The 23,819-nt window shown below is 39.6% G+C and overlaps 1 protein-coding gene across 1 annotated transcript; it reads left to right on the top strand.

The window, feature by feature from the left end:
- The first annotated feature begins 3,460 nt into the window (after nucleotides 1–3,460).
- Nucleotides 3,461–9,543, top strand: LOC308327472 (frizzled-9-like). Its single transcript, XM_080780990.1, has 4 exons — nucleotides 3,461–3,650; nucleotides 4,247–6,005; nucleotides 7,245–7,397; nucleotides 8,516–9,543. Exons 2-4 carry the CDS (start codon nucleotides 4,863–4,865, stop codon nucleotides 8,999–9,001), a joined length of 1,782 nt encoding a protein of 593 aa, XP_080637116.1. The 5' UTR covers nucleotides 3,461–3,650; nucleotides 4,247–4,862; the 3' UTR covers nucleotides 9,002–9,543.
- The last annotated feature ends 14,276 nt before the right edge of the window (nucleotides 9,544–23,819 follow it).

Genomic DNA, 23,819 nt, shown 5'->3' with positions numbered 1-23,819 from the left:
TAGGCTTTGACACGGACACAAAGAGTGGTTTTCATATGGTAAACACGGCCCCATGTCATTTTGTCCCGACATGATATGCACTCGGGCAAGCCCGTTTAGAGAGGAGGTGGCCATTGTTCTGTGCCTCTCAGCGGAGGATGGAGCCAGGTGAACAAAATAGTGACTAAGAAATAGTGACAGAAAGAGGACAGAGGTCCATCTAAACGAGGTCCAGCCCAGGAGAATACCCTACCAGTCACTGCACTCCTTCATGAATAGACAGGACCTGCTCTCAGTTTCATGACCTTCTTTTGTTCACGGACAGTGGGCTGTGAGGCCTTTGATTGTACCAATGTGTACCACAGTACCACCAATACGGGAATGCACTAGGGCAATTACATCAGTGTCTTGTACACTCTCTGAGTTACAGAGTCCATTTGGTTCACATACATACTGTAATTTTTTTTAAACAATATATTTATAGCATTTTTCTTTTTCTTTATTATCATTATTTTTTACAAACAAACAATATTATAGAACAATACATAACAACACATCAGACGATACTATTACTTAAAAAAATAAAAATGAAAACAAACAAAATGAAAACATACAGTACATAATACATTCTGTATAATAAGGGCACTTAGACTGTTAACAACAACAACAACAGAGTCCTTATGGCCACAAGACCAAACAACTGCAGAGAATACAATTAGACATTTTCAGACTCAACCATTAGATAAGATAAATCATTGACCGTATAACATATTGGATAAACCGTCACCATATTGTTTTAAACACCTTTTGTTTATTCTTTAGAGTATTTGATGTGATTTATTTTTTCTCCAGAGGAAGGCACATATAGCTCCCTAAACCACTGAGCAATACTGGGTTTGCCTATCTTTTCCCATGATAAAGCTATAGCCCTTTTGGCTTGTAAGCATAAATCTAAAAGTCTTTGTTCGCTACTCTGTATCTTATGGCCAGGTGGGTAAAGACCTAATAGAAACTGTTTCGGGTCAAGCTCAACATTTATCAACAATATCTCCTGGATCTCTCTCCTTACCTCTTCCCAGAATTATTTTACTCTTGGGCATACATAGGCAATGGAAAAGTGTACCTTTGTCATTACGACATCTGATACAAGTATCTGGAATATCTACACTAAATGTATTTAATTTCTCTGGCGTGATATACATACAGTAGACCCTCATCAGCCAATTATATTGTAATAGTTTTAACCGAGTGTTACCCTTCTGATATTGAGCCGCCATACAGGCTGTACTCCATTGTCAATTCCTCTTGTTCCATGCATTACATTTTGATATTACTAACATAGAGTAAAAATCTGATATGATGTCCCTATTAAAGGGGTTTTTGATAAGCTCTTTCTCTATTATTGACATACTGTAATTTAGCTGGGGATGCCCTGTAACCCCCCTCAAGGACCTCTGGGGGTCCCCAGGCCACAGTTCTGGGGTTTCTGATAAGCTCTTTCTCTATTATTGACATACTGTAATTTAGCTGAGGACCCCCTGAAGGACCTCTGGGGGTCCCACTCCCCATGCAGGCCGCAGTTTGAAAACCACAGTCATTCATAATCGCTGTCAGGTGGAAACCTTGTATGTCCAAAACCATTCCTTTTCAACAAATGGAAATAAGTACCTGTGTTCAAATGGATACAATGTTATGCACCCTTGCCTCCCTATTTTGGGCACGTCATTTTAGGTAAAAATGTGCACTTACCGGTATTCAACATGCTTCAACATACATATAAAAAAGCAGATCTAGAAGCTCACAAAGTAGTCGTGAAAAATATATTTGCATCGATGCTATTACAGGTGGCGTGGTCCTAAAGGCATAATCGGTGTATGACCTCCAGCTCTCAATGGGTCAGTCAGTTTGCAGTCGAGTGTGAGGCGGCTGGGATGAGGATCAGCGACTCACCGCTCACCCAACACATCTATCTCTCTGTTTATACCAACCAACGTTTTGGTAGTCACCGTATCACCTAAAACTGGAGTAGGAATACCGGTAGGCCTTTAGGGATACGGTGGGAAGTTCAGTCACCCGGCCGGGAGTAGAGCCACTGCTCCTTCACATGGAAAGGAGCCAGATGCCTGCTGAGTCTCTCCCTAGGGAGGTCCCCTGGGAGGAGGCCCCAGGGCGGACCAAGGACCAAATGATCTCCACGATTGCATCTCACCGCTGGCCTTGTTACGCCTAAGGATTCCACAGTATGGGGTTGTGGCATGCAGTTCAGCCTGCCACTGAGACTGAAATCAACACAGGGTTAAAGTTTGAGGTATTATTTGTGTTGCAGAGTGATATTTGTTATTTTGACTTCTGTATATTGTGTGGTGCTTGCTTGATTACTGATTGGTGGCTCCATTGTAGGGAGCTGCACCTACCAACTGTGGGTTTGGGTAGGGGACATGCCATCAGTGTTTTGTGTGTGTATAGAGAGAGAACTCTGATTATAAATATGTGGATTATGTGAATTGTGGATAATGTGTAATGATTTAAATGTGAATTATACAAGTGTTAAAGTATTGTCTCTGGACATGGGGCTGTTATAATTGTGGAATCAATTAGGGTTGGTATGATCCAGTGGGAGGGGCCTAGCCACTGGGGAGCAGTCGATGTAGGGCTGTAGACCAGGAGGGCCAACCTATCAGCCATGTATATAGTTTTGCTGTGTTTTGTTAAAACACCATTTTTGCCACTTCTGGACACACAGTGAATAAAAACTGTTTGATTTTGCTAACAAGGACTCTGACTTGCTATCTTGGGTAATTTTGAAAACTTTTGAGTCTTGAATCTAATGCCTTTTTGGGCCCATACTACCTCGCACTGAGCAAAGTGTGACAGGGGTAGTTCATCTGATGTGAAAAAGGGAGTGATTGTAGATGGAATTTGTGAAACAAGCTTTCACCCACTTTTTTACTGATGTGACAATAAAGTTGATTCTGATTCTAATAAGCAATGCAACTATTTACATTACATAACGGCAAGATAACTACACAAAACCTCTACCAAAGTGTCATTGTGCTTTTATCTTAGATAATGTGGATATGAAACCTAATACCATACGTTAAATTATTGTTTTTAATTTGTTTGGTGATGCATTTCAGCCTGAGTTTGTGTTGGCGTTTTCGGCACTCTCTGGTGGACAAATATGCACAGTGGCTTACTGTACATAATGAAAAGACACTCTCATCATTATTGTAATCCTCCCAGTGGGACATTTACAATAGATTTGCCTCAGTTAATATCACTAATATTTAGGTACATTTCTAATGTGAGATGAATGCTGATGCCAAGTATGAATACTTATTACTTCTGTCGTTGTGTTCTCCTTTACAGTCACTATTTTAACCATGTGAACCGTAGCATCCCTATTCTGGGCACATTAAAGGTGAGTAAATAGTCAATCTACCAAATATAGGCCCTTTGGGCGACCCGTTTAAATTCTAACTAGGCCTAATGCATTGCAATGATCTGCTTTTAGCCTATTTAATTGCTAATGATACAAAAGTTGTTACTAATGATGTTGTTACTGTTGTTATTGCTAGTATCCAATGTTAATTGTTGGGTATCTCTCCCCTCCATTTCCTCTCAGCTCTTTCTCACTCTCAGAAGAATCTCTATTTTGAAAGGGAGAATGCGTAAGTTATTGTATTTCTTTATAAATGTGCAGATATGAGTCAAATTGTCTTAGTTTCCAGTGAAAAACGTCTATTTAGCCACTGACCCTTTTTGCCTTTTTTTTCCCCATGGCCCTTTGAAAAATGTTTGTTTTATTTCTGTCATTTCCCTTCCATAGATGACAACCTAGTATAGGCTATAAAACGGATCCTCTTACCCCAATGAATGAATGCTTAAAATATTTTCAGGATTTTGGCCAGTGTGCTAACCTTAAACTGGTCAATATAGCCTACTAATACTACTTTTCCAGATGCTCCCGATGGCCCAACCTTAGGCAATAGGCAGTCATTCAGAGGAAACGGGAAATAATTGCATAATTTATAACATACGGTGTAACAGCAGTCTACAAGTCAATATGAACTTGAGGCACTAAGTTGTGTCGAATCTCATGAAAGTAGTATTCAAAAGTAATTTTACTATTGTATTTTTAATTCATGTATGTTTGTAAGCTTGGGTCCCATGTGATACCGTAACCTTCCGAATTTGAAATGTAACTGAATGAAAGTCATGTTCCAAAAAAAGTAGCAGTACTAAAGTAAATGGTACTTTGTTACAGGTCCATTGTCCACCACTAGTTGTAGCCTACACAGCTTGTGGAGGCGGGGTGAAGCCTGCATGTGGTCCCGCCCCCGCTGTCCGCTGATGAAGCAGCAGAGAGAGGACAGCAGCAGCGTTCAGTGTCACCTCCACACATGACTGGAATGACGGGAGGTCGAGCGACATGAGCCAATATCCACTCGATCTGCGCGCTGCTATGCCAAAGTATGGAGAACAACGGTCTACTGTAGGCTGCTATACACCCCCGGCCCCGACTCACTGCAGTAAACTTCCACTGCTCGTATGAATTGGGGAACTATTACTGGACAGCAGCACCACAAGTAGGCTACCTAATATGCGATGTTTAGTAATCGGCTGCAAGCTGCATGCTTTGTCGTTATTTTATAACTCGGTCGCCCCGTGGTAATTAAAAGCATAGCACAGTCATGAAGCTGTGTGTTTTTCTTTTTCTCCTCGCGCTGGACTGCGCAACATTGGTATTACGCGTGTTGATCCTTGAGACATAATCAGAAATTGGAGAGGAAACGTAGGCTATTATACATATTGGCAATAATGGGCTAAACACTTGCAACTTGTTTCATATGTTGTAAAAGTTTGTTTCAACCTTGACCTCCATGGAGTATTTACTTACAAGGATTGTCATTTTGGTGTGGTGGTGCCAACATTTTACTGCTGGCTTCAGCTTGGAGATGGGAGTGTATGACATAGAGAGGAGCAGAGCGGCTAAATGTGAACTCATAACCATCCCTATGTGCCAGGGCATCGGCTATAATATGACTCGTATGCCCAACTTCATGAAGTACGAGAGCCAGGCTGAGGCCAGCGTCAAGCTGAACGAATTCGCCCCCCTGGTGGAGTATGGCTGTGACACGCACCTGCGTTTCTTCCTGTGCTCCCTCTACGTTCCCATGTGCACAGACAAAGTGTCCACCACCATCCCTGCCTGCCGGCCCATGTGCGAGCAGGCCAGGCAGCGGTGCTTGCCCATCATGGAACACTTCAGCTTCAGCTGGCCCGACTCGCTCGACTGCTCCAAACTGCCCATCAAGAATGACCCCAACTCCCTGTGCATCGAGGCGCCGGATAACGACACGCGTCCGGAGGCCAGGAGGGGGGAGGGCATGCTGCCGGTTCCCCCCAGACCCAGGCAGCCCGGAGCGGGCGGCCCCAGACACACGGGGGGCCCCGCCGACCCGGGCCCGGCCCTTTGCGAGAACCCGGAGAAGTTCCAGTACGTGGAGAAGAGCCGGTCGTGCGCGCCCCGCTGCTCGGCCGCGGTGGACGTGCTCTGGTCGCGCCGGGACAAGGACTTCGCCTTCATCTGGATGGCGGTGTGGTCCACGCTGTGCTTCTTCTCCACCACCTTCACCGTGCTCACCTTCCTCCTGGACCCGCAGCGCTTCCAGTACCCGGAGAGGCCCATCATCTTCCTCAGCATGTGCTACAACGTCTACTCGGTGGCCTTCATCATCCGCCTTGTGGCCGGCGCCGAGAACGTGGCCTGCGACCGCGAGAACGGCGAGCTGTACGTGATCCAGGAGGGCCTGGAGTCCACGGGCTGCACCATCGTCTTCCTGATCCTCTACTACTTCGGCATGGCGTCCTCCATATGGTGGGTGGTCCTGACGCTCACCTGGTTCCTGGCGGCCGGCAAGAAGTGGGGCCACGAGGCCATCGAGGCGCACAGCAGCTACTTCCACATGGCGGCCTGGGGGATCCCGGCCGTCAAGACCATCATCATCCTCACCATGAGAAAGGTACAGCCCCTTTCTTACCACCTTCTCTCTCTCTCTCTCTCGATGGATGCCAGTGACTGACCCATGATTATGGTCAGACATATTATGTCTTGGTCACTCGTTGTCATGTTTCTTTTGTTTCTTAGATTTGTTGTTTATTTTCCCACAAAAGCAAGAATGTGATTTAGGTTTTCAAACATTTTAATTTCAAGGATTCTCCATAGCTTTGAGAGTGTACAAATGTACACATTCAGAGTTGCTGTCCTGCAAGGGTCCGTTTGGACGCCCTCAGGGAACCCCAAGAGTCCCTGATCTCCACTTTGAGAACCACTGATTTAGACAGATGCTAGGTTCATTATTATTATTATTATTATTATTATGATTTAGACAGATGCTAGGTTCATTATTATTATTATTATTATTATTATTATTATGATTTAGACAGATGCTAGGTTCATTATTTCCCTGGCATCCTGTATAGTTTCCATGTGCATATTGTTTAATGTATTGTTTACTTTAGAGAGATTATTTTTTACCAGGTTTCTTGAGGCGATGCACTGTCCTCTCCGCATTCTATTTACTGTGATCATTCACCTTGCTTATTGTAAGTCCCTCTGGACAGGAGCGTCTGCTAAATCAGTGGTTCCCAAAGTGGGATCCGGGGACCCCCAGGGGTACCTGAGGGAGTTCCAGGGGGGACCCATCTATTTTGTTCATGTTCATAAAGTGCTAAAGTGTTTAAAGCAGAAACTTTACCCAAACCTTTTCATGTCAAGGACCCCCAAATTGACACTACTTAGCCCGTGGACCCCCATTTGAAAAGATATGCCAGGGACCCCCATAAGAGAAGACGTACACATTTAGACGTCTACATTTAGACGTCTACATTTAGACGTCTACATTTAGACGTCTGTCTACATTTAGACGCCTACTTTTAGACGTCTACATTTAGACGTCTGTATACATTTAGACGCCTACATTTAGACGTCTACATTTAGACGTCTGTATATGTGATACAGGGGTACCTGGAAAAATATCTACCCCAAAAGGGGTACCTGGTCCAAAAAAGCTTGGGAACACCTGGTTTAATGTATTGTTTACTTTAGAGAGATTATTTTTTTACCAGGTTTCTTGAGGCGATGATGCACTGTCCTCTCTGCATTCTATTTACTGTGATCATTCACCTTGCTTATTGTATAAGTCCCTCTGGACAGGAGCGTCTGCTGAATGATGCCTTACGTGTACATTGTCATGTTTAAGGTGGCGGGCAGCGAGCTGACGGGGCTGTGCTACGTGGGCAGCATGGACGCCGACGCGCTGACGGGGTTCGTGCTCATCCCCCTTTCCTGCTACCTGGTGGTCGGAACCTCCTTCATCCTCATGGGCTTCGTGGCGCTCTTCCACATCCGCAAGGTGACTAGAGCCTGCATCTATCCATTATTGTATTAGTGAACAATAGTAAAAAAAAAAATCATGTTTTTCTTTCTTAGTTAATAACTTACTTTTTTATATAATAATAATAATACATATGGTTTATATAGTGCTTCTCAAGGTACTCCAGTCGCTTTACAGGACAAAAGAATAAAAACTATTTTATTAGAAAAATAAACTAGTTTTAAAAAGGTTAAACACTAGAGAATAAGGGAAAGGTAAACAAACAAAGTGGGCGGTAGGGATTTATGCAGTTAAAGCAAGTCTGAAAAGGTGGGTTTTTGAGTGTGCTTTTGAACATGGCGAAGGTGGAGGCAGCTCTGATGTGAGCTGGGAGTGAGTTCCACAGTGAAGGGGTGGCCGCCGGCCACTGAGATAAAAAATAATATCGAATCGAATCAATGCGAAACGATTGTATTTGATCATTTTATAATTGACTAAAAGCCATTAGTCTGATTAACCACTTTAAGCTCTATTGTATAATTCAAGCTACAGCAGTGTAAGCTCAAAATAGCAGTTGTACAAGAAAATGGCCTAATGTAAAAAAAATAATAATAAAAAGAATTAAAGAAAAAGTGCATGACTCTTTTTTGGTCAAAATTCCATTACGCACAATTTGGCCATTTAATGCATGTAAAGGTGAATGTAATGTCCCAGTACTGGACAAAAGCAAATATGTGATAGCTAAATAATATTGGCACACTTTTGCACACTATAATATTGTCACAAAGCAGACAAATAAGTAATTATTCTATTATGGTTGCAGTCTTCCTCGTTTTGTAAAAGTTGGTTAGTAAACTACTATGTAACTATTATGATGGCTGCAAATCTTTGCATCTGTTCAGGAAGGTAAAAAAAACAGTGTATTCTACTGAAACCTTAGGCTAAACCTGACTATTATGTGTAGTTTGGACAATAATCGACATTTGAAACTTTTACGATTTATTTTTTAGAACATGTTTTATCCAGTACATCTGATAATTTTGCTCTTAAATAAATCGAAAAGGTAAATCCTTATCCCCCACTGCACAAATCGGATCACATTTTATTTTAATAATCGATAAATTCGATTAGTTCGATTAACCGCTGCACCCTTAAAGGTGATGAAGACGGGCGGCACCAACACGGAGAAGCTGGAGAAGCTCATGGTCAAGATCGGCGTCTTCTCCCTCCTCTACACCATGCCCGCCGCCTGCGTCATCATCTGCTACATCTATGAGCGGCTCAACGCCGACCACTGGAAGCTCTGCGCGCTGCAGAGCGCGTGCACGTCTTTCCCCGGGCGCCGCAACGAGGACTGCTCCCTGGAGGCGTCGGTGCCCACCGTGGCCGTGTTCATGCTGAAGATCTTCATGTCGCTGGTGGTGGGCATCACCAGCGGCGTGTGGGTGTGGAGCTCCAAGACGCTGCAGACCTGGCAGGGCCTGTGCAACAGGAAGCTGGTGGTGCGGAGGACTAGCGGGAAAACGTGCGGCGGCGGCGGCAGCTCGCACTGCCATTACAAGGCCCCCCCGGCGGTGGCGGCGGCGGCGACCGCACCGCCTTCCAAAGCAGAGCCCTGTCCAGAGAGCCCTGTGCGTGTGTGAGACGCAATCCTGTGACTCATTCAGAGTCTATGTATGGACTCTCTGTCACAGCGACCGAACAGGATTTTGTACAGTGAGGAGCCTTCCGTCTGGAAATTAGTTTGTGAGACTGTGTGCGTGTGTGTGTGTGTGTGTGTGTGTGTTTGTGTGTGTGTGTGTGTTTGTGTGTGTGTGTGTGTGTGTGCATGTGTTTGCATGCATGTCTGGGGCTAATCTCCCAAACCGCTGGACTGATAAGCGCCACATTTCCTCCTTTCTTTATTCTCACATAACTTTAATTTTATAATGGGAGTCGAAGGCGGTCGGATCAGGCTGAAACATCGTCCCAAATATGGAGGCATGGAGGCATACAGCATCATAGATATCATACCGTACGTCATAGACTGACCACCTGACGTCTGAGATCCAGCCCACGCCGTTATTAGACATCTGAGACATACCTGAGCATGACCGTGACTCTCAACCCTTTCAATTTCAAGGAACTATGCACCCCCCAGTTTGATATGCATTAGGCCAGTGGTTCTCAAACATTTACATTTCAAGGACCCCCATAACTCTGAAAGTGTACAAATGGAACCAAATGGACCCTTATGGGTCAAAGTAGTTCCATTTTTGCACTCTTTAGTTACAGACCTGTAAGGGGGTTCAATTCAAACCCCCTGAGGGTCCCTGGTCCTTGAGAACCACTGCATGAGGCCACAGACCCCCATTTTTATACCCGTCAACATTGCTATGTCTGAATACTCAATATGACATACTATTCTATTGTACATCAGCTGGTCAAAAGTAGAGAAGATGACTGCCCAACCTCGATTTATTTGGTATTTAGATTTATTTAGATTTGTTGGTACACCTGCAAATAACTTTCATGTGTTGTGAGGTATCCTCGATTGGGACCCGAATGGAAACAAGACCGCAAGGACTTTTTTCGGTGCCATCCTTTTGGATAAAATGTGCTTTTTTTTTACTGTACCATGTACTGTTTTTCTGCATATGATATATTGTCTAATAAAATAATCAATCAATCAAACATGGATGATACTTTATATTATACATTTAAAAGTGGTGCCTTTTGTCTAGTAGCAATAAAGGGCGCTAGAGTATATGTTCATTTCATTTGTTGAACCAAAATGCACGACATGAGTACATACTGTGTCAGAGGTCATTCATGACTGAAGATGAATACATTGAGCTGAAATGAAGAAGAGACCTTACAGTATCTGGACGGATAGATGTCTCAGGGTTATTTCCAGGTCCTTTCTATTTATTGTTTGGAATTACACGTTTGACTGAATAGTATATTATATAAACTGTGTATATTTTATTTTCAATAACAGTAAAAACCAAACCTATTGGTATGTTAGTTTTTATCCCTATTGCAGTCAGAAATGCTTGAAATAAATTGCACACACACACACACACCAGTTTGATCGCCTTGAGAAAAAGAAAACATTCATACATTTTCACATCACTGCACAGTTAGGAGTTAGGTTGTCTTGTGTTCTGTGTTTGTGACATACTGGATAAAACATGTTCTAAAAAATAAATCGTAAAAGTTTAAAATGTCGATTATTGTCCAAACTACACATAATAGTCAGGTTTAGCCTAAGGTTTCAGTAGAATACGCTGTTTTTTTTACCTTCCTGAACAGATGCAAAGATTTGCAGCCATCATAATAGTTACATAGTAGTTTACTAACCAACTTTTACAAAACGAGGAAGACTGCAACCATAAGTCGAAGCACATTTAATATTGGTTATGCGCCATATGAAATTAACAGTCAAAGCTCCACGCTATTGACTTTATACTCCTTTTAATGTCAACGTTTCTCCGAATTGCATCACTGCACCATCACCTTTTTGGAATTTCAAAAGCTCAGCTGCACAACCCAAACAAAAAGCTATTTATTCAACACAGTTCTGCTTCATGCGACGACTTCTGGTAAGTCAGTGTTGAGTGTTTTCCTAACGTGTGTCGTCACTTGAGGTGGAAAATCATCTCAGCCTCCTTCAGGGTTGAAAGAAGTACTCTGAGTGAACCCTAGTTTCCCTATTCGGGGGCAGGGAATTCGTCAAAAACAGCAGATCTCCAAGCTCACAGCACGTGGCAAAATGCAACGTGTTGTGACTGTGAGCTTGTAGATGTAGATCGGCTGTTTTGACTACTTTTACTTTACTTAGTTGGTGACTAAATTCCACCAACGGCTTCTCAGGAAGCTACGGTACACTGGATTATCTTCCATTGAAAAGAGTAAAAGACCATCAATTCTGAGTGTATAAAAACTAGAAAGCAATGAAAGCATCCCATATAGGTTCACTGGTGAGTCATGAATGCCATCGAAAGAACATTTTGTATAAAGCTCAACAGTGCAACAGCAGTCAGCCAGCATGGCAGCAGGAGTTGGAGCTTTCAAATAGTTTGCAGTAATCCAATACAACCTTTGGGGTTTACTGCATATCAATAAAAGCTAAAGTTAGATATTTCCAACAGAGGTTGCTACTGTATTTCGCACTGTATAATTCCCATTATGTCTAATGCAGACTTTTGTTTCGCATTTCATTTGACGAAAATAGTAGAATAATATGTGACCAGGCAGAATGTCGTAGCTATAACTTTACATTTTACTGTGTCGTTTTTAACCACTTTCAACATATTTCAGACATGTCGTTATAGGCAAAACATGTTCAACTTCAAACATACAAAATATGTATCTATGTAAGGATCTAAAGGTCTAAATAAGTACCACTGAACCATGTACACTAACGGCTGTTGGAAAGACAGTGCTCATGGTTTGGCTCCCTGAAGCTTTAACAGTTTGTTTTGGAAGTCACATGCTGGCGTGCTAACCACATACACATGTCACAATAAAGTTTAATTAAAGCAAACCCACTCTAAACGTTTTACTACGGCGACATACTGTAGCAGCAGTGCGTTCTCAGACTCAGACACAGCTCTGTTTTGCCTTTATACGATTCCTGGAAAGAAGCCTTGTAATGATAAGATACCGATGCAATAATTCACAGTATTAAATGTATTAAAAGTGCCTGTAAATGATTCGGTTTTTTTAAATGAGTGTTTTTAAATATTTCTACATATTCCCATAGTAACCACTGCTATAGAGAGTTCAAGTTCTGTAACAGGAGTCTCCATTCTCCTGTCTCTCCAGCTATTTCGTAAACTACATTTTCAGGTGTGAAACCACCTGTACCCAAGCAGGAGAGAGAACTCATACAGGATAAACAAGTGAAATTGGAAGTGATGAAACAAATTAATGTGCAGACAAGCACTATAAACATTGAAGCTGATAGTATTATTTTATTTATTCTTTCTTTCCTGCCAGATTGTATGATTGATATGCCACCTAAAGATGTGCTGTTTTCTAAAGAGATGGCGATACTGAACAAACACACTATAGCAAGGATTACTATCAGCTTTTTTTAAATCATTCACCCACCTTTAATATTCAATGAAATGTATAAAATAAACTTAATTAAATGAATCAATGTTCTCAAATATCAACCCACTGAAGTACTGAATTATTTGGTTACCACAGTGATGGACACTGAAAATTGTAGTCACTAAAATGGAAATGAAAATAACAACCAAGGTCGTGATTTGACTTTGGGGATGATGGGTCTTTGCCAGGTTTGGGGATTGCAACCACTTTGGCCTTTTTCCAGACAGAAGGGATGGTTTTCTGTGCCATGCATGTGTTCAGCATCCCCACGAGCCAGGTCTTTGCGTTAGGTTCCAGGTGCTGTATAATTTCTGCCAGTATGTCATCAATCCCTGCTGCTTTTCCGGGTTTCAACTTTCCCATTGCAATTTCGAGTTCTTCTAGGTCGAAGGGTTTGGTTTGAGGGTTGGCTGATTGTGGTTGGTCTGATACCACTGTGTGATGGTATTCTCCTGTGGGTCGGCGGCGGTGTTGGTTACGACTGTTGGCCACCAGTTGTGATGCAACAGAGTTCGCTGTGACCGTTGTGAATTATGGGTGGCTCCCAGAGGTCCTTGATCCCCATGGGGTCCAACAGTGGTCATTGCACACACAAATGCACATATGCACCTACACACGCACAGGCGCACATGCGTATGCGCCTATAACCCATCGTTTTTGTCATTTCGTCATTTTTTTCAAATCTTCAAAAATGATGAAAAACTGCGCGCTATAGTATGCCGTACGATATGGGCTATAGCCCACGGTCCAAAATGATGAGAAACGAGGCTAACTTTTTTTTTCAAAATTTCAAAAAACATGGGCTATAACCCATCGTTTTTGTCATTTCGTAATTTTTTTCAAATCCTCAAAAATGATGAAAAACGGCGCGCTATAGTATGCTGTACGATATGGGCTATAGCCCACGGTCCAAAATGATGAGAAACGAGGCTAACTTTTTTTTTTTTTTTTTTTAAACATGGGCTATAACCCATCGTTTTTGTCATTTCGTCATTTCTTTCAAATCTTCAAAAATGATGAAAAACGGTGCGCTATCGTATGCCGTACGATATGGGCTATAGCCCACGGTCCAAAATGATGAGAAACGAGGCTAACTTTTTTTTTCAAAATTTCAAAAAACATGGGCTATAACCCATCGTTTTTGTCATTTCGTCATTTTTTTCAAATCCTCAAAAATGATTAAAAACGGCGCGCTATAGTATGCTGTACGATATGGGCTATAGCCCACCGTCCAAAATGATGAGAAACGAGGCTAACTTTTTTTTTTTTAATTTCAAAAAACATGGGCTATAACCCATCGTTTTTGTCATTTCGTCATTTTTTTCAAATCTTCAAAAATGATGCAAAACGGCGCGCTATAGTATGCCGTACGATATGGGCTATAGCCCACGGTCCAAAATGATGAGAAACGAGGCTAACTTTTTTTTTCAAAATTTCAAAAAACATGGGCTATAACCCATCGTTTTTGTCATTTCGTCATTTTTTTCAAATCCTCAAAAGTGATGAAAAACGGCGCGCTATAGTATGCCGTACGATATAGGCTATAGCCCATGGTCCAAAATGATGAGAAACGAGGCTAACTTTTTTTTCCAAAATTTACCTACACACGCACAGGCGCACATGCGTATGCGCCTATAACCCATCGTTTTTGTCATTTCGTCATTTTTTTCAAATCTTCAAAAATGATGAAAAACTGCGCGCTATAGTATGCCGTACGATATGGGCTATAGCCCACGGTCCAAAATGATGAGAAACGAGGCTAACTTTTTTTTTCAAAATTTCAAAAAACATGGGCTATAACCCATCGTTTTTGTCATTTCGTAATTTTTTTCAAATCCTCAAAAATGATGAAAAACGGCGCGCTATAGTATGCTGTACGATATGGGCTATAGCCCACGGTCCAAAATGATGAGAAACGAGGCTAACTTTTTTTTTTTTTTTTTTTTTAAACATGGGCTATAACCCATCGTTTTTGTCATTTCGTCATTTCTTTCAAATCTTCAAAAATGATGAAAAACGGTGCGCTATAGTATGCCGTACGATATGGGCTATAGCCCACGGTCCAAAATGATGAGAAACGAGGCTAACTTTTTTTTTCAAAATTTCAAAAAACATGGGCTATAACCCATCGTTTTTGTCATTTCGTCATTTTTTTCAAATCCTCAAAAATGATGAAAAACGGCGCGCTATAGTATGCTGTACGATATGGGCTATAGCCCACCGTCCAAAATGATGAGAAACGAGGCTAACTTTTTTTTTTTTAATTTAAAAAAACATGGGCTATAACCCATCGTTTTTGTCATTTCGTCATTTTTTTCAAATCTTCAAAAATGATGAAAAACGGCGCGCTATAGTATGCCGTACGATATGGGCTATAGCCCACGGTCCAAAATGATGAGAAACGAGGCTAACTTTTTTTTTCAAAATTTCAAAAAACATGGGCTATAACCCATCGTTTTTGTCATTTCGTCATTTTTTTCAAATCCTCAAAAGTGATGAAAAACGGCGCGCTATAGTATGCCGTACGATATAGGCTATAGCCCATGGTCCAAAATGATGAGAAACGAGGCTAACTTTTTTTTCCAAAATTTCAAAAAACATGGGCTATAACCCATCGTTTTTGTCATTTTGTCATTTTTTTCAAATCCTCAAAATGATGAAAAACGGCGCGCTATAGTATGCCGTACGATATGGGCTATAGCCCATGGTCCAAAATGATGAGAAACGAGGCTAACTTTTTTTTCCAAAATTTCAAAAACATGGGCTATAACCCATCGTTTTTGTCATTTCGTCATTTTTTTCAAATCCTCAAAAATGATGAAAAACGGCGCGCTATAGTATGCCGTACGATATAGGCTATAGCCCATGGTCCAAAATGATGAGAAACGAGGATAATTATTTTTTCAAAATTTCAAAAAACATGGGCTATAACCCATCGTTTTTTTCATTTCGTCATTTTTTTCAAATCCTCAAAAATGATGAAAAACGGCGCGCTATAGTATGCCGTACGATATGGGCTATAGCCCATGGTCCAAAATGATGAGAAACGAGGCTAACTTTTTTTTTCAAAATTTCAAAAACATGGGCTATAACCCATCGTTTTTGTCATTTCGTCATTTTTTTCAAATCCTCAAAAATGATGAAAAACGGCGCGCTATAGTATGCCGTACGATATAGGCTATAGCCCATGGTCCAAAATGATGAGAAACGAGGATAATTATTTTTTCAAAATTTCAAAAAACATGGGCTATAACCCATCGTTTTTTTCATTTCGTCATTTTTTTCAAATCCTCAAAAATGATGAAAAACGGCGCGCTATAGTATGGCGTACGATATGGGCTATAGCCCATGGTCCAAAATGATGAGAAACGAGGCTAACTTTTTTTTTCAAAATTTCAAAAACATGGGCTATAACCCATCGTTTTTGTCATTTCGTCATTTTTTTCAAATCCTCAAAAATGATGAAAAACGGCGCGCTATAGTATGCCGTACGATATAGGCTATAGCCCATGGTCCAAAATGATGAGAAACGAGGATAATTATTTTTTCAAAATTTCAAAAACATGGGCTATAACCCATCGTTTTTGTCATTTCGTCATTTTTTTCAAATCCTCAAAAATGATGAAAAACGGCACGCTATAGTATGCCGTACGATATAGGCTATAGCCCATGGTCCAAAATGATGAGAAACGAGGATAATTATTTTTTCAAAATTTCAAAAACATGGGCTATAACCCATCGTTTTTGTCATTTCGTCATTTTTTTCAAATCCTCAAAAATGATGAAAAACGGCGCGCTATAGTATGCCGTACGATATAGGCTATAGCCCATGGTCCAAAATGATGAGAAACGAGGATAATTATTTTTTCAAAATTTCAAAAAACATGGGCTATAACCCATCGTTTTTTTCATTTCGTTATTTTTTTCAAATCCTCAAAAATGATGAAAAACGGCGCGCTATAGTATGCCGTACGATATGGGCTATAGCCCATGGTCCAAAATGATGAGAAACAAGGCTAACTTTTTTTTCCAAAATTTCAAAAAACATGGGCTATAACCCATCGTTTTTGTCATTTTGTCATTTTTTTCAAATCCTCAAAATGATGAAAAACGGCGCGCTATAGTATGCCGTACGATATGGGCTATAGCCCATGGTCCAAAATGATGAGAAACGAGGCTAACTTTTTTTTTCAAAATTTCAAAAACATGGGCTATAACCCATCGTTTTTGTCATTTCGTCATTTTTTTCAAATCCTCAAAAATGATGAAAAACGGCGCGCTATAGTATGCCGTACGATATAGGCTATAGCCCATGGTCCAAAATGATGAGAAACGAGGATAATTATTTTTTCAAAATTTCAAAAAACATGGGCTATAACCCATCGTTTTTGTCATTTCGTAATTTTTTTCAAATCCTCAAAAATGATGAAAAACGGCGCGCTATAGTATGCTGTACGATATGGGCTATAGCCCACGGTCCAAAATGATGAGAAACGAGGCTAACTTTTTTTTTTTTTTTTTTTTTAAACATGGGCTATAACCCATCGTTTTTGTCATTTCGTCATTTCTTTCAAATCTTCAAAAATGATGAAAAACGGTGCGCTATAGTATGCCGTACGATATGGGCTATAGCCCACGGTCCAAAATGATGAGAAACGAGGCTAACTTTTTTTTTCAAAATTTCAAAAAACATGGGCTATAACCCATCGTTTTTGTCATTTCGTCATTTTTTTCAAATCCTCAAAAATGATGAAAAACGGCGCGCTATAGTATGCTGTACGATATGGGCTATAGCCCACCGTCCAAAATGATGAGAAACGAGGCTAACTTTTTTTTTTTTAATTTAAAAAAACATGGGCTATAACCCATCGTTTTTGTCATTTCGTCATTTTTTTCAAATCTTCAAAAATGATGAAAAACGGCGCGCTATAGTATGCCGTACGATATGGGCTATAGCCCACGGTCCAAAATGATGAGAAACGAGGCTAACTTTTTTTTTCAAAATTTCAAAAAAACATGGGCTATAACCCATCGTTTTTGTCATTTCGTCATTTTTTTCAAATCCTCAAAAGTGATGAAAAACGGCGCGCTATAGTATGCCGTACGATATAGGCTATAGCCCATGGTCCAAAATGATGAGAAACGAGGCTAACTTTTTTTTCCAAAATTTCAAAAAACATGGGCTATAACCCATCGTTTTTGTCATTTTGTCATTTTTTTCAAATCCTCAAAATGATGAAAAACGGCGCGCTATAGTATGCCGTACGATATGGGCTATAGCCCATGGTCCAAAATGATGAGAAACGAGGCTAACTTTTTTTTCCAAAATTTCAAAAACATGGGCTATAACCCATCGTTTTTGTCATTTCGTCATTTTTTTCAAATCCTCAAAAATGATGAAAAACGGCGCGCTATAGTATGCCGTACGATATAGGCTATAGCCCATGGTCCAAAATGATGAGAAACGAGGATAATTATTTTTTCAAAATTTCAAAAAACATGGGCTATAACCCATCGTTTTTTTCATTTCGTCATTTTTTTCAAATCCTCAAAAATGATGAAAAACGGCGCGCTATAGTATGCCGTACGATATGGGCTATAGCCCATGGTCCAAAATGATGAGAAACGAGGCTAACTTTTTTTTTCAAAATTTCAAAAACATGGGCTATAACCCATCGTTTTTGTCATTTCGTCATTTTTTTCAAATCCTCAAAAATGATGAAAAACGGCGCGCTATAGTATGCCGTACGATATAGGCTATAGCCCATGGTCCAAAATGATGAGAAACGAGGATAATTATTTTTTCAAAATTTCAAAAAACATGGGCTATAACCCATCGTTTTTTTCATTTCGTCATTTTTTTCAAATCCTCAAAAATGATGAAAAACGGCGCGCTATAGTATGGCGTACGATATGGGCTATAGCCCATGGTCCAAAATGATGAGAAACGAGGCTAACTTTTTTTTTCAAAATTTCAAAAACATGGGCTATAACCCATCGGTTTTGTCATTTCGTCATTTTTTTCAAATCCTCAAAAATGATGAAAAACGGCGCGCTATAGTATGCCGTACGATATAGGCTATAGCCCATGGTCCAAAATGATGAGAAACGAGGATAATTATTTTTTCAAAATTTCAAAAACATGGGCTATAACCCATCGTTTTTGTCATTTCGTCATTTTTTTCAAATCCTCAAAAATGATGAAAAACGGCACGCTATAGTATGCCGTACGATATAGGCTATAGCCCATGGTCCAAAATGATGAGAAACGAGGATAATTATTTTTTCAAAATTTCAAAAACATGGGCTATAACCCATCGTTTTTGTCATTTCGTCATTTTTTTCAAATCCTCAAAAATGATGAAAAACGGCGCGCTATAGTATGCCGTACGATATAGGCTATAGCCCATGGTCCAAAATGATGAGAAACGAGGATAATTATTTTTTCAAAATTTCAAAAAACATGGGCTATAACCCATCGTTTTTTTCATTTCGTTATTTTTTTCAAATCCTCAAAAATGATGAAAAACGGCGCGCTATAGTATGCCGTACGATATGGGCTATAGCCCATGGTCCAAAATGATGAGAAACAAGGCTAACTTTTTTTTCCAAAATTTCAAAAAACATGGGCTATAACCCATCGTTTTTGTCATTTTGTCATTTTTTTCAAATCCTCAAAATGATGAAAAACGGCGCGCTATAGTATGCCGTACGATATGGGCTATAGCCCATGGTCCAAAATGATGAGAAACGAGGCTAACTTTTTTTTTCAAAATTTCAAAAACATGGGCTATAACCCATCGTTTTTGTCATTTCGTCATTTTTTTCAAATCCTCAAAAATGATGAAAAACGGCGCGCTATAGTATGCCGTACGATATAGGCTATAGCCCATGGTCCAAAATGATGAGAAACGAGGATAATTATTTTTTCAAAATTTCAAAAAACATGGGCTATAACCCATCGTTTTTTTCATTTCGTCATTTTTTTCAAATCCTCAAAAATGATGAAAAACGGCGCGCTATAGTATGCCGTACGATATAGGCTATAGCCCATGGTCCAAAATGATGAGAAACGAGGATAATTATTTTTTCAAAATTTCAAAAAACATGGGCTATAACCCATCGTTTTTTTCATTTCATCATTTTTTTCAAATCCTCAAAAATGATGAAAAACGGCGCGCTATAGTATGCCGTACGATATGGGCTATAGCCCATGGTCCAAAATGATGAGAAACGAGGCTAACTTTTTTTTTCAAAATTTCAAAAACATGGGCTATAACCCATCGTTTTTGTCATTTCGTCATTTTTTTCAAATCCTCAAAAATGATGAAAAACGGCGCGCTATAGTATGCCGTACGATATAGGCTATAGCCCATGGTCCAAAATGATGAGAAACGAGGATAATTCTTTTTTCAAAATTTCAAAAACATGGGCTATAACCCATCGTTTTTGTCATTTCGTCATTTTTTTCAAATCCTCAAAAATGATGAAAAACGGCGCGCTATAGTATGCCGTACGATATAGGCTATAGCCCATGGTCCAAAATGATGAGAAACGAGGATAATTATTTTTTCAAAATTTCAAAAAACATGGGCTATAACCCATCGTTTTTTTCATTTCGTCATTTTTTTCAAATCCTCAAAAATGATGAGAAACGGCGCGCTATAGTATGCCGTACGATATGGGCTATAGCCCATGGTCCAAAATGATGAGAAACAAGGCTAACTTTTTTTTCCAAAATTTCAAAAAACATGGGCTATAACCCATCGTTTTTGTCATTTTGTCATTTTTTTCAAATCCTCAAAATGATGAAAAACGGCGCGCTATAGTATGCCGTACGATATGGGCTATAGCCCATGGTCCAAAATGATGAGAAATGAGGCTAACTTTTTTTTTCAAAATTTCAAAAACATGGGCTATAACCCATCGTTTTTGTCATTTCGTCATTTTTTTCAAATCCTCAAAAATGATGAAAAACGGTGCGCTATAGTATGCCGTACGATATAGGCTATAGCCCATGGTCCAAAATGATGAGAAACGAGGATAATTATTTTTTCAAAATTTCAAAAAACATGGGCTATAACCCATCGTTTTTTTAATTTCGTAATTTTTTTCAAATCCTCAAAAATGATGAAAAACGGCGCGCTATAGTATGCCGTACGATATAGGCTATAGCCCATGGTCCAAAATGATGAGAAACGAGGATAATTATTTTTTCAAAATTTCAAAAAACATGGGCTATAACCCATCGTTTTTTTCATTTCGTCATTTTTTTCAAATCCTCAAAAATGATGAAAAACGGCGCGCTATAGTATGCCGTACGATATGGGCTATAGCCCATGGTCCAAAATGATGAGAAACGAGGCTAACTTTTTTTTTCAAAATTTCAAAAACATGGGCTATAACCCATCGTTTTTGTCATTTCGTCATTTTTTTCAAATCCTCAAAAATGATGAAAAACGGCGCGCTATAGTATGCCGTACGATATAGGCTATAGCCCATGGTCCAAAATGATGAGAAACGAGGATAATTCTTTTTTCAAAATTTCAAAAACATGGGCTATAACCCATCGTTTTTGTCATTTCGTCATTTTTTTCAAATCCTCAAAAATGATGAAAAACGGCGCGCTATAGTATGCCGTACGATATAGGCTATAGCCCATGGTCCAAAATGATGAGAAACGAGGATAATTATTTTTTCAAAATTTCAAAAAACATGGGCTATAACCCATCGTTTTTTTCATTTCGTCATTTTTTTCAAATCCTCAAAAATGATGAGAAACGGCGCGCTATAGTATGCCGTACGATATGGGCTATAGCCCATGGTCCAAAATGATGAGAAACAAGGCTAACTTTTTTTTCCAAAATTTCAAAAAACATGGGCTATAACCCATCGTTTTTGTCATTTTGTCATTTTTTTCAAATCCTCAAAATGATGAAAAACGGCGCGCTATAGTATGCCGTACGATATGGGCTATAGCCCATGGTCCAAAATGATGAGAAACGAGGCTAACTTTTTTTTTCAAAATTTCAAAAACATGGGCTATAACCCATCGTTTTTGTCATTTCGTCATTTTTTTCAAATCCTCAAAAATGATGAAAAACGGTGCGCTATAGTATGCCGTACGATATAGGCTATAGCCCATGGTCCAAAATGATGAGAAACGAGGATAATTATTTTTTCAAAATTTCAAAAAACATGGGCTATAACCCATCGTTTTTTTAATTTCGTAATTTTTTTCAAATCCTCAAAAATGATGAAAAACGGCGCGCTATAGTATGCCGTACGATATAGGCTATAGCCCATGGTCCAAAATGATGAGAAACGAGGATAATTATTTTTTCAAAATTTCAAAAAACATGGGCTATAACCCATCGTTTTTTTCATTTCGTCATTTTTTTCAAATCCTCAAAAATGATGAAAAACGGCGCGCTATAGTATGCCGTACGATATGGGCTATAGCCCATGGTCCAAAATGATGAGAAACGAGGCTAACTTTTTTTTTCAAAATTTCAAAAACATGGGCTATAACCCATCGTTTTTGTCATTTCGTCATTTTTTTCAAATCCTCAAAAATGATGAAAAACGGCGCGCTATAGTATGCCGTACGATATAGGCTATAGCCCATGGTCCAAAATGATGAGAAACGAGGATAATAATTTTTTCAAAATTTCAAAAAACATGGGCTATAACCCATCGTTTTTTTCATTTCGTCATTTTTTTCAAATCCTCAAAAATGATGAAAAACGGCGCGCTATAGTATGCCGTACGATATGGGCTATAGCCCATGGTCCAAAATGATGAGAAACGAGGCTAACTTTTTTTTTCAAAATTTCAAAAACATGGGCTATAACCCATCGTTTTTGTCATTTCGTCATTTTTTTCAAATCCTCAAAAATGATGAAAAACGGCGCGCTATAGTATGCCGTACGATATGGGCTATAGCCCATGGTCCAAAATGATGAGAAACGAGGCTAACTTTTTTTTTCAAAATTTCAAAAACATGGGCTATAACCCATCGTTTTTGTCATTTTGTCATTTTTTTCAAATCCTCAAAATGATGAAAAACGGCGCGCTATAGTATGCCGTACGATATGGGCTATAGCCCATGGTCCAAAATGATGAGAAACGAGGCTAACTTTTTTTTCCAAAATTTCAAAAAACATGGGCTATAACCCATCGTTTTTGTCATTTTGTCATTTTTTTCAAATCCTCAAAATGATGAAAAACGGCGCGCTATAGTATGCCGTACGATATGGGCTATAGCCCATGGTCCAAAATGATGAGAAACGAGGCTAACTTTTTTTTTCAAAATTTCAAAAACATGGGCTATAACCCATCGTTTTTGTCATTTCGTCATTTTTTTCAAATCCTCAAAAATGATGAAAAACGGCGCGCTATAGTATGCCGTACGATATAGGCTATAGCCCATGGTCCAAAATGATGAGAAACGAGGATAATTATTTTTTCAAAATTTCAAAAAACATGGGCTATAACCCATCGTTTTTTTCATTTCGTCATTTTTTTCAAATCCTCAAAAATGATGAAAAACGGCGCGCTATAGTATGCCGTACGATATGGGCTATAGCCCATGGTCCAAAATGATGAGAAACGAGGCTAACTTTTTTTTTCAAAATTTCAAAAACATGGGCTATAACCCATCGTTTTTGTCATTTCGTCATTTTTTTCAAATCCTCAAAAATGATGAAAAACGGCGCGCTATAGTATGCCGTACGATATAGGCTATAGCCCATGGTCCAAAATGATGAGAAACGAGGATAATTATTTTTTCAAAATTTCAAAAAACATGGGCTATAACCCATCGTTTTTTTCATTTCGTCATTTTTTTCAAATCCTCAAAAATGATGAAAAACGGCGCGCTATAGTATGCCGTACGATATGGGCTATAGCCCATGGTCCAAAATGATGAGAAACGAGGCTAACTTTTTTTTTCAAAATTTCAAAAACATGGGCTATAACCCATCGTTTTTTTCATTTCGTCATTTTTTTCAAATCCTCAAAAATGATGAAAAACGGCGCGCTATAGTATGCCGTACGATATGGGCTATAGCCCATGGTCCAAAATGATGAGAAACGAGGCTAACTTTTTTTTTCAAAATTTCAAAAACATGGGCTATAACCCATCGTTTTTGTCATTTCGTCATTTTTTTCAAATCCTCAAAAATGATGAAAAACGGCGCGCTATAGTATGCCGTACGATATGGGCTATAGCCCATGGTCCAAAATGATGAGAAACGAGGCTAACTTTTTTTTTCAAAATTTCAAAAACATGGGCTATAACCCATCGTTTTTGTCATTTTGTCATTTTTTTCAAATCCTCAAAATGATGAAAAACGGCGC

This window comes from Protomyctophum bolini (assembly GCF_963924005.1).
Source record: "Protomyctophum bolini genome assembly, chromosome: 13".
Classification (NCBI taxonomy): domain Eukaryota; kingdom Metazoa; phylum Chordata; class Actinopteri; order Myctophiformes; family Myctophidae; genus Protomyctophum; species Protomyctophum bolini.
Note: the sequence above shows the minus strand (reverse complement) of the source record. Positions and strands in the feature narration are given on the sequence as shown.